The sequence below is a fragment of the Oreochromis aureus genome, linkage group 4 (assembly GCF_013358895.1).
Source record: "Oreochromis aureus strain Israel breed Guangdong linkage group 4, ZZ_aureus, whole genome shotgun sequence".
NCBI lineage: Eukaryota > Metazoa > Chordata > Actinopteri > Cichliformes > Cichlidae > Oreochromis > Oreochromis aureus.
This window is the reverse complement of record NC_052945.1, coordinates 5,390,106-5,402,199: the sequence shown is the minus strand read 5'-3', so window position 1 is coordinate 5,402,199 and position 12,094 is coordinate 5,390,106. Positions and strand designations below refer to the sequence as shown.

General features: G+C 37.4%; 1 protein-coding gene across 1 annotated transcript; it reads left to right on the top strand.

The window, feature by feature from the left end:
• Positions 1–1,768: 1,768 nt before the first annotated feature.
• LOC116317940 lies at positions 1,769–6,159 on the top strand. The gene is made up of 4 exons (XM_031736838.2): positions 1,769–1,922; positions 2,193–2,777; positions 2,850–2,966; positions 3,956–6,159. The coding sequence occupies exons 1-4, from the start codon at positions 1,909–1,911 to the stop codon at positions 4,893–4,895; spliced, it is 1,656 nt and encodes a 551-aa protein (XP_031592698.1). The 5' UTR covers positions 1,769–1,908; the 3' UTR covers positions 4,896–6,159.
• Positions 6,160–12,094: the final 5,935 nt, after the last annotated feature.

Sequence of the window (12,094 nt, the reverse complement as noted above, 5' to 3'; positions counted from 1 at the left end):
CGGATAATTGGAGGTGAGCTTCCCTCCCTCCAAGACATCTACAGGAAGCGGTGCCTGAGGAAAGCGGGAAGGATCATCAAGGACTCCAGTCACTCCAGCCATAAACTGTTCAGACTACTTCCATTGAGAAGGAGGTTCTGCAGCATCCGGTCCCGTACCAGCAGACTGAGAGACAGCTTTTTCCACCAAGCCATCAGACTGCTGAACACTTCATAGACACCTCACCCTCACTTACCAGAACTTCAACATTATGCACTCCACACTGTATATAAATGCCACTTGTTTTGCACATGTCCAACCACCAACCTCTGTATATTTTATATATTTTATTTTATTGTTTACTCTATTTAATTTGTAAAATATGTATACACACACACACACACACGTAGAAAAACATATTTAGTATACACATCCAGTAATGCATACACTCTTATATTGTACATATATTTATTACTCTCAGATTTAGCCATTCTTATATTTTGCTTGTTTTATGTTATTGTAATTTTGCACACCTCTGTTGCTTGTGAAGCTCACACACAAGAATTTCACTCGCATGTACTGTACCAGTGTACCTGCACATGTGATGTGACAATAAAAGTGATTTGATTTGATTTGATATACAGCAGCAAGTCTTCAGCTGAGAGAATATAAATGTAACAAGTTTCCCCGCGCAGAGTCGATCTAGAGCTTGATCAATTCCTCCATTAAAACTCGTGGTCACACACACACAAAAAAGTCCAACAACACGCATTAAAAATGGACACCTACAATAGTAAATTATCCAAACAAAATGGCAAAAGTCTCTTACCGAACAATATACCCACTCGGACCAGAGTTAATGGCCTCTGGAATTTCCCACAGAAGAGCGCTGACCTCATCCCACACACCCACTATCTTTTCAAAGCTCCTCTGCCAATCACCTGGCAGAGAGCAGCGAACTGCCAGGTGACACTTGTTACAGTAATAAATAAATTATCAATTTATTTCCTTGCCCCCTTTGATTTGGTACCTTTGTCATCGGTTACATAAACTCAAACTGTCGGATCAGGTTTGATCGTTTCAGTTTAAAATCATCTGAAGGCGTTCCGTTTTCACTCAGTCTTTTATGTACAGCATGTGACTATACGATGGGGGAATATGTTTTATTTGAGCCCAAGCAGTCCGTTGCACACGGAAAGATGCGTGTATTATTTTGGTGATTTAATAAATGTATACATTTTATTCGGCTTGATTCTAATCTGCTGCCGAGTCTCTTTTATGCCGATGGAAATGCAGTTTCCCAGTGTCTAACAAGCCTTGTACAGTTAAACCTAACAGTTAATACATAACGGAAATACTGATGTTTCCGTTATGAATACACCCAAGCGCTTTTCCTGTTTTTCGACAGACTCGTCACAGTTGCGCTGCCAAGCCCACATTCAGACATTTATTGAGTCTGTAATTTCTCTGGTAACATAATTTAAAATGAAGAAAGATGTTGATTATATAGCCAACAAACAAAACCACTCACTGAAAAAAGTGATATTGCCGTCACCCTATCATGAGCGTAAACGAGATTAGAGACACAAGTTTAAAGAATCAGTTTAAGGAGATAACAACTGTAGATTTGTGGTATTCTCTGTGGAACTCTTAGTGACTCGTTTTTAATATGAATGAAGTATTGATTTCAATGCGTTAGACCTGAGATAACGACAGAAGAGGGTGTGGTTTATCTGTAGTCTTTGTTTATATATTAGGAGTGAAAGCAAAACCAACCAAACTTATCTGAGTGACGGTTTTAAAACAAAGCTCCTCATCCATACAAACTCCTACTGACATCTCGGCTTAAATTAAAACATTTTTAAATCCTAACTTTTTTTCTGGCAAACAACATAAACCAGAGGAACACAGTGCATGTGAAGGCAAAGGATGTCGGGCAAAAGGTAAAGTGAAAACTATGTGCGCTACAGCTGGCCATATTATATAATGCAAAAACATAAGTATAAGCTGCACAGTTAATTGTATTTAATGAAAAGCCACAAAATATGTTTGTCTTATTCAGTTTTTTATGCATTTAACAATAATAATGAAGAATAATAGTAAAATAAAATCAGCATAATCGTAGAATGAGGAAATACATTTTTTCTTTTTTGTTTTGACTATGTATCAGCCTAGATCAGTCAACATACAGACAATATTGTTTTGTCTTATAGAAAGGAGCTACAGACGGCCTTATGCCGCTACATCACAGACACCCTCACCTACATCCACACGGTGACAGGATTCTGTGAGAGGTTCTCTAAATGGCTGCTGTGGACAGAGACTGAGTTAGACACCTTGATGGATATCAAAGATGGCATTGACACACTAGACCTGAGAATCACACATGTTTACAATTCAGAGGAAAAATGCACGGCCTTCCTGAAATTCATGAAGAACAAAGTAAGTGCAGATAGCAGGCGTGAAAAGCTGGAGAAGGAGCTGACTGAAGTGTTGGAGTACGTTTTGAGAGGCCAGGAGAAACTCGAGCCTTTCTTGGATGCAGTGGAGAAGCTGGCAGTCACATCACTGCAGGTATTTAAAGAGAACCAGGAGTTACACCTGCCTGAAGGGATCCGCTTTGAACATATTCAGTCTGTCATCAGTGCTGCACAACAAATCTGCCCTCTGCTGCTGGAGTTTAAAAGAGATTCAGAAGTCTTCTTCCTCCCCAAACTTGAGAATGTGGATGTGCTGGCATATCAGCTGGACAGATACATAGTGACCTCCCAGAAAATCCATGAGAAGCTGGAGGAAAGGTAACATCTAATAAAGAGCACATTTTGTTTTGAAGCAAGAACACATAAGAAGTATAACTGTTTCTTCCACAGTGCCATAAATGATATCTGGCTGAAGAGCACAAAAGCCGTGGTAGACTTGAATGTGGATTTGTCTGAGGCTGGCATACAAAGTATGCTTTATCATATTTATCTGCTTGAAGAAATCAGGTAAGTCTATCAGTATACAGCATCACTCACAAATCTGTATCTGTCAGAATAATATCTGAAATTCCATATCTATGAAGTGAGGCATTTATGATGGTATTTATGGTCATGTGAGAGATATAAAGGAAGCAAAGAAAATGTTTAATAAGGATTTTTACTAAAACATAACCGGGTTAATTTTGTACCTTGAAAAAGAGATTGTAGAACATTAAAAAATGCACCATAAATAAACAGCTGGATGTTTTCACTAATACTAGTGGTCCAGCTAGAGCTTAGCTCACAAAAAAAGAATCTATCAAATTATTGCAATTAAAGAAGAAAATGCAGTTCTTTGTTTGCTTGTTTGTTAACAATGGTTGTGATCACAAAGCCACAAATCTACTAATTGGACACAGAGTAGCAGACACAGAGAGCCTGTTTCTTTCAACATACATATTCAGCAACTTATTTCCAGCATCTACAAGTCATCATGTGTTTCATGGTGGACTATATGGACTGTCACTATGATCACTTATCTGTCCGTCAATGCCAGCTGTGAAACTCCATGGGGCAGCCTTTTTTGTGTATTGGTCTGTTTTCTCAGTAGTAAATGGACCTTTCTCTCCTCTCACATTGAAAATGTTTTGTTTCATTTTGTTCTAATTGGTAAAATGATAATATAAAACAATTCTTATATACAAACTTCCCCATGCTAGAAAGCCCAAGAAGCGGCTATCAAGGTTACATCTCCAATGTCAATATAACATTTCCTAACTTTGGAATTATTTTTCAACAATGACTAAAAATGGATGTTTGTTGACAAACAGTTACCATCAGATGTCAACTGCACACTCTCAGTGAAGGGGTGATTCTTCAGCCCCTTTAGTTGCTCCAAACTCTTTTGGTGCACTCGCTTGGGATTTGAGCCAGTAGTGCCTTCTTTTCACATCACATTGTTTCCATCCTTTGCTAAAATAAGGTTTTTAGTCTAACTTTAATTTTGGCATTTTCAGGATGGACCCAAACTTCCGAATGGTGTTCATGTTCAAGGAAAAGGCCGGTGAGGATTTCATCAGTAAGTTTGAAGAACACCAGCCCAGGATGTTGAAGTTCCTAGATGAGCTGGAGCAGTGTGCTGTTCAGCTAGACAAGATGAGTAAGGGTTCAAAGATCTCCAGTGTGGCAGGCAGTTCAGCAGGGGCGATTGGTGGTGTGCTGTCCATTGTTGGTTTGGCGTTAATTCCTGTAACAGCAGGAACATCTCTAGCTTTGACAATGACTGGTGTTGGGCTGGGAATCACCAGTGGTCTTAACAGCATTGTGACCACTGGAGCAGAGATGAAAGTTAATCATAAGCATCAAACAAAAGCTGGTGAAGTTTTCAAGAACTTTATGGAAGATGTACAGAGTCTTCAAGATTGTCTGCAAAACGTGACCAATCAACCAGTGTGTGGAATAGAAACAAGTAAGCTAGAGATAGCTGTGGGAGTAAGAAGGATTGCATCTAAAGTTTGGACCGTTGGAAAGGGCACTTTTGATTTAGTTACTGATGCTACCTCTGCTGCTAAAGTGTTTCCGAGTGCTGGTAAAGTTTTGGCTCAGGAAGGAAAAGCATTACGTAATGCAAGCAGGCTGGCCTCAGATATCCCAGATATTGGTGAGGCAGCTCTCAAAGGATCTCTTGCTCTCTCAAAGACATCAAGGGCTGGGTTCATCGCTCTCAATGCTCTCTTCCTTGGCATGGATATTTTCTTCATCTACAGAGACGGCACCAGTCTGGCAAAAGGCTGTGAGGCAAAAGTTTCCCAGGTCATCCGAGCCAGAGCTGCACTTTGGAGCTCAGAGATCGACTCATGGCAGAAGATCTGTGACTCTCTGAAGGAAGGTCTTCGAAAATCAGAGAAAAACAAAGGCATCCTGGAAAGTCCATTTTATCCTGAGACAACAAGCTAAATCTCCATAGAAACAGAAAGTATAATCTCTGAGTACAGAGATTATACTGCATTATATGATGTATGTAATGAAATTCCTTATTGTTTACTACAATTAATGAATGAAGGAATTGAGATCAAAGTGAGAAAAAAAATCAAATTTCACAATTCATTATGTTTTACCATATTGTACCACACAGTTATTGTCTCAAATTTTTTTTTATATATTTTTAGCGTTATGTTCTTAATTCATCTGATAATAAGAGACTGAATCATATTAATTGAATCACAGTGCTTAGAGTTGTGGTGAGGTTTTTGGGTTTGTTTTTTTTCAAAAGCTGGAACCAGTTTTTTTTTAAAGCTCTCTGATGGTTTGTGTAGCTTACTCAGTGTAACCCTTTTAACTACAAACCTTTAGATAATGACTTATTTCATAGTCTAATCTTCAAATGCTTTATCTGAAACTGTCGAATCACCTGCATCTTTAGGGATTTGCTAGTTTAGCCTAACTTTTAGCCTGGCCTTCAAAGCTACAAACAGCATACATGTATTACAAGATTGTTATTTCTAAAAAGACTCACATATAGGAGGTTGTCTGGTTCTTGAGGTTTTCTCTCCATTACTTACCTTACAATATACTTACTACATTTTAACAAAAATATCTGTTCTTTCTAATCCTTACTTTTTTTTAAAAAAGAAAAAAAAGAAAAAGAAAAAAAACAAAACTTGTTACTTGGTGTTTTTAGTGACGATGTAGTAGATTTAGTTTAGATGTAGTTGTGAAGGAAAAATTGTAAAAAAAAAAAAAAAAAAAAAAAAAAAAAAAAAAAGAAAAGAAAGAAAAAGCTTTTGATTATACTAATATTATTTTATTATTACATTAATATACCCTTTACTTTTTCACTTTTTCTCAAAGTACAGATGCATTTTTTGGAGTAGTAAAGTATTTTAGCACAAATATCTGTACTTCTGTTTAAGTAAAGAATATCTGTACTTTTGCCACCCCTGCCTGTGGATAGTCGCCCCTTCTCTCTCTAACTTTGAAGCTATCAGTCTCCCTCATTTATTCTGTGATTAATTTTAATTTTAACATATAAATTTGTTTTATTTAAAGAGGTGTGTTGTGTTCTTAATTTGTTGTAGTTTATTCTTGTACAAGTGCATAGTAAAAAGACAACATATGGATAAAACATACATGTTAATATGGATATAAACATGGATAATCTTTATCAATTGAATTACATTTTTCTCAAATTAAGACACATTTTGTTTGTAATGAAAAAAGTGGACAATAAAGTTGTTTTGACAACTGAATCTGAATCTCTTGTCTGTGTTTTCAATCTTCAGTGACTTATCTGAGAAAATAAGGAAATGGTAAATCCTTTACTTCATCACCCTGCATCTAGAGAGCATACTGGTGAGTTTCCTGCTCCTGCTTCTCATTCTTTACAGACACCTTAAGCATTTTAGATCAGGAACCTTATTTGCTCTGATCACAAATGGTTTAACAACACTGTTGCTGCTGTTGGCTGAAGACCTCTTATCCACAGAACAATATGGGATAATGTCACTGAGTCACCATTTGGATATTTACAGATTCAAATGCATGCTTATGCATGTGAGCTTTTACGTGCAACAGCTTCACATTGTGGTCAGAGGTGGAATTACATCCATGCTGAAGATAACTAACACTGATTATCAGTGGGAAGAATTCAATGAGTTTAAGCACGTCAGTGGAGTCTTTGTGAAACAGAAATGTAGTTTGTAGTTAAAGGGAGTAGTTATGCACTTTAAAAGAACCTCATTAAACATTAAACCAGGATAACATCTGTATGACATCTAATGAAACCTGGCTGACGAATCAATTCATAAGCGAAAACTGACACAAGCTGACAACACAAACATGTTTCCAAAAATGACATTGGGCAACAAACAGAGACAACCAACTGTATTAAAGGCAAAAAGCAGTACACGTTTTTAAAAAAGAAAAAAAAGTTTTCCAAACTGGGGAGCACAGTGTTGTGGGTCTAACACTGTTTCCTCTCAGCACTAAGATTCTGGATTCTAATCCGAGATCTGTCCTGAGTGGAGATTACATCTTGTCCCCATAGGTGTGCAAATGGTTGTCTGTGTTAGTCCTAGGACAAAAGGCCATCTGAACAGGGTGCCTCTCACCCTACGGCAGCTGGGATATTTTTTTTTTTATTGTTGGTGAAGAACTGAAAACTCAGAATTTTGGTATATGCATCATTTCCTTCTATTGTTAAGTTACCTCCTGCATCATATCACTTTTACAAAAAACACAAAAGTTTTACAGACATGCAACAATATTTTATTGAGATCAACAACTGGTCCTACATATTGTACAATGTACTTTTCACAGAATATATGTAAAAGATGTAGAATTGAATTTAAATTATAACTACTTGCTTATGAACCAAAAATGGCCTGAGATGTTTACTGCATACAAACCCAATAGGTTTCTAAGGTCTGCAACATCTGGTCACTTTGCAGTGCACACTTAAGGAACTAAGCAGAGCTTTTTTTTCTTTTCTTTTTTTTACCTTATAATATTAATAGCCTTGAGGAGTTCAGGGTGTAAAAACATCTGTTTTTGTTGGGTCATGTGACTCAGAGGAAGCAGAGGAATTCTTGGCAGCTGTTTGTCATCGGGGCTAATTGTGGCCCAGTTTAGATAAGGCACCGACGTCACCTTTTCACGCTGCATGGTAAGTAAGCTCCTTGGCTGATGGACTCAAGCCTTTCCGCTCACTCAACCAAGCATACACCTCATCACTGGTTTATTGATCTTTTTCTTTAAATGTTAAACTCACACTAACAGCTATACAATGCAGTGACCTATGGCAGCTTTACAACTGAAGAACTGACTTTGTTGTAAAGACAAGATGAGCAAAGTTAACACAAACCTCTTTTGGTCTCTAACCTTTGTAATAATACATAAATAAAATAACAAAAAAATTTTTTGGTTTATTTTGCAGACTATGGTGACAGGGGACAAGAGATGCCACAAAGGGCACATCCAATTAAGTAATAATATAATGGAGAATTTCCAGTAGCAAAATGTTGTAAAGACACACGTGTAACCTGTAAACCTGGTTTTAATGCATACGACAGCAAGAGTCAGCAGGATTATCTTGTTATTTTGAAAACCAGTGACAGGATTTCAGAAAACAGTTGCCAGGTGCAGTCATGTGTAAAGACTGGAGGTTCAAAGAGCAGTTGCATGTACTTGAATGAGAGAACAATAAACAATCCATGCACATTTTCCTCATCCTGTGGAGCAGGTGCAGAGCCACCAACACATCTTATGTGACTATCATATTGTGAAAATCCAAAAGGTAAAGGTAAAATCAAAACCAGCAGGTAGAAAATGTTTATCAATATAATTATTGACTTGTTGTTACTGTAACCTGCACTAAATATTTGACATGTGCTGCCAAGAGTACCTTGCAGAGCAGCCACACTTTGAAAACGTGACAGGAGTGGGCATGGTTTATGTTAAAGTTATATTTGGTTTGGTGTGTTAGGTGAAAAAAAAAGAAAAGAAATCTTCCTAAACTTATCTGAGGGGGTTTTACAAATCAAAGGTCCTCAATCAGTACAACATCATAATAAATTAGAATGTAATGACCATTTCTATTGCTAAAAAACCAGAAGCAGACTGTGTTTCAGGCAAGGACAACAAACAGGATGTTGGGAAAAAGATAAAGAGTATTTATTCCATTTGCGATTGTCCAGTCTGAATACAGCAAAGACTGAAGTATAGGCATCATAATAGATGTGTTTGTGCTTTTCCTGTTGTTTTTTTTTACATATTTTTTGTCATAGACAGCAATAGGTTTTTTTGTTTTACTGTCATACAAATGCCTGGCCTATTACAAAGGCAAAGAAAATGTATAATAATAAATGAGAGAACTATACAGAATTATCCTTTTCAAAATCATATACATTGAAATATCTATTCATTAATGTGTATATAATAATCATCATAATTTAACTTTAACCAGACTTTAAAAGTTACTCTATTTAAAATAAAGATTATAGAACACAAAGAACAATATTTACAATCATATATTTTGGAGTAGAAATAGCAAAATGCTTAAATACACAGATATACTTACATTTAAATTTGTAAAAGTACACAGACATGTTAACCCCTTCACGCATAGTGGTCACTACAGTGGACAGCTATTCAAAGGCTGTTTTCTTGTATTTGTGTCAGTGCTGATGGTATACTTGCACATAAACCAGTACATTGGACACTGATGTGCCACTCCACATTTTTTATTGTTTTATTGATCTTTTCATGCCTAAAGATGAATAAAAATGCTTAACAAAAACATCCTGATAGAGGTTGTCATAATTCATACATGACAGGGTTAAGTTAAAAAGAAACTTCAACAATCCATCATTGGTCCTAAATATGCAGTCATACATTGGCATATGGTATTCTAAGAGTAACCATAGTTTAGAGGAAATCCCGAAAAACCCAGTATCAGCTGACAAAAACAAAAATCAGATCAAATTTTAAATAACTTTTATCATATGTAAAAAAAACAAAAACAAAAAACCCAAAACAAAACAAAGAATGACAGGAGCAGAGTACATTATTTCAGTTTGCTTACATTGTTTGTGTCCCTAACAGAGACTAACAGACCTTCACCTACAGACTCGTGGTGTGTTCTCTTACAGAAAGGAGCTACTGGATGCCTTAAGCTCTTACACTACAGACACCATCATCTATAGCCACACAGTGAGAGGACTCTCTGGCAGATTCTCTAAATGGAAGCTTGTGAGAGAGGAAGAAATGATCAGTATGACAGAGACCAACAGACCGAGTTAACTCACTTGACCTGAACATCAGTCATGTTCAAAATTCACATGAAAAATGTAAGATGCTTATAAAATATCTCCAGAGCAAAGTGGCTCCAGACCTAGATGTGGATTTGTCTTAAGATGACATATAATGTATATTTAATAACATATAGTTGATGAGATCAGGTAAGTTTAACCACTTATAAATTTTAATGCTGTGAACATTTGTAGGATATTTTTTTGTAGAAAATAAACAAAATACATACATGGACAATGATTAGTCAAACAGTATTGTGTACTCTTTAGTTGTCTTATTACAGAGGTCTGCATATTGAAATAACACTCTGGATACAGATTTGTGCATCAAAACCAGATAAAGATACAGAAAGATATGATACACAATTATTTTGAGACATTAACACCCAACCATCTGTGGTTACCCACCCATGCCCCCCCATTCCTGTAGGAAACTTTAATAAGGTTGACCAGTATGCACGACAGTGGAGTAGGTGCAGTACATGGATGACAAGAATTTCTTCTCCCTGAAATTCCTGGCTTATGTGATGAGTCATAAGAACACCCCAGGACTCCATAGGTGCAGTGAAGAGGATTAGTGTGCAAACAAAAACAAGCAGACAGGCACATAAACAAGCTGTGCCTGTTACAAGAAGCCAAGTAAGCTGTTAGAACTATTGCTAAAATATTTCTCCTACATATTTTGCACAATGGTAGTAATTTAGTATTAATAGCAGTAATTAGTAGTATTAGTATTAATTTCTAGAACTCTGTGAAGACTCGGTGGATAGAGCCAAAGCTTTAGTGCCACACTCACACTTTCAACCCATCCATGCACTCCAAAAAGGCACTGAACATTCTTCTCCTAAAAATACTAATAAATAAACACTAATAATACTAATTATTACCGCCACATTAGGAGCAATATTAGACTCTTAGTTTTTTTTTCGAGTGTTAAGTACAGTCTACAGTAAATGCCATCCTGCAAACATGTATATGTTTATATGATTGATTGAAATAATTTACTCCAAATCCTCCTTGGCCATGCCTCTGCTTAAAATTTGTCTGAAATGGTAAAACATTTACTCCCATTCTCTGAACCAAATTCTCAGTTTCCTAAGCTTTTTTAATAAATCATTCTTTTTGCAAAACATTGAACAGTTTTTGTCAAATTTGACACAATTTAGTAACTCAGAGTAAATCATTAAAACACTATGACTCATTAAAGCACATGTGCACAGTGACAGCCAGGTTGAGTCAAAGATTGAAACCAACAAAGCATAGAAAAAATCTGAAAATACATGTCAACAAATTCTAAAGACAGAATACTACAAAAAGGGAAATTCACAAAACACATTTTTACTGATTATTGACATGCACATGCTCTGAGCCTCCACAATCCTCCACAACATTGCCACAGCATCATTTGCTGAAAAGATAACATGGAGAGTTCAAAGTGCTGTTTTCTCTCTGATATTGTTAGACCTTCATTCAGAGAGTAACAGATCTCCATCTCTGGCCCTGATGAACTGGGAGACTTCAGACTCAGCCTACTTCTACAGCCACCTCTAGATTACTTGATTCTAAGACTGTACTCTTGTCCCCTACAGAATTTGTTCTGCAAGCTGCCTATTTCTATTATTAGAATCTGTGTTTATTCAAGTAAAATACACCATGACCATTATAGCTGCCTTGCATGCAAAGACACCACAGGATGTAACATCCTGTTGTTTAAGATGTTTGTCGCAGACTGCTCCAGCTTCTACATCACCCACAAATGTTTGTTAAATTAACCACATTAATATACCCACATAGCAAAATTGGTATGGCCCCGATCTGGCCCACACAAAGTGCTTACACATGGCCCACATACTGTAAAGAATGGCCCTTTGATGTCATTCTAATCCTTTGTTGGCCCAGATCAGGTTTGCCAGAAGTGGCACACGTGGGCCAGCAAAAGGCCAGTTGCAGACACACTGGTGGTCCTGTGCTGGCCCATGTGTGGATTACCTCTGGCAAACCTGATCTGGGACTCCAAAGGGCCGTCACGTGCAAGTTGGGGTGGCTGTAGCTCAGTTGGCAGAGCAGGTCAGTCACTAACCAGAAGGTCAGAGGTTTGATCCCAAGCTCCTCCAGGCTGCATGCCAAATATCCTTGGCTGCACTTTGCCTACTGGTGGTGGTCAGAGGGCCCGGTGGTGCCAGTGTCCGGCAGCCTCGCCTCTGTCAGTGCGCCCCAGCGCTATACAAATGCAGGCCATTCACCATTTTAAGTTGTGTGCAGCCACTGGCCAGTTGCAGACACACTGCTGGCCCTGTGCTGGCCCAGATGTCAGTCTAATGTGTACCTTAATCAAGCCATGTAATAACA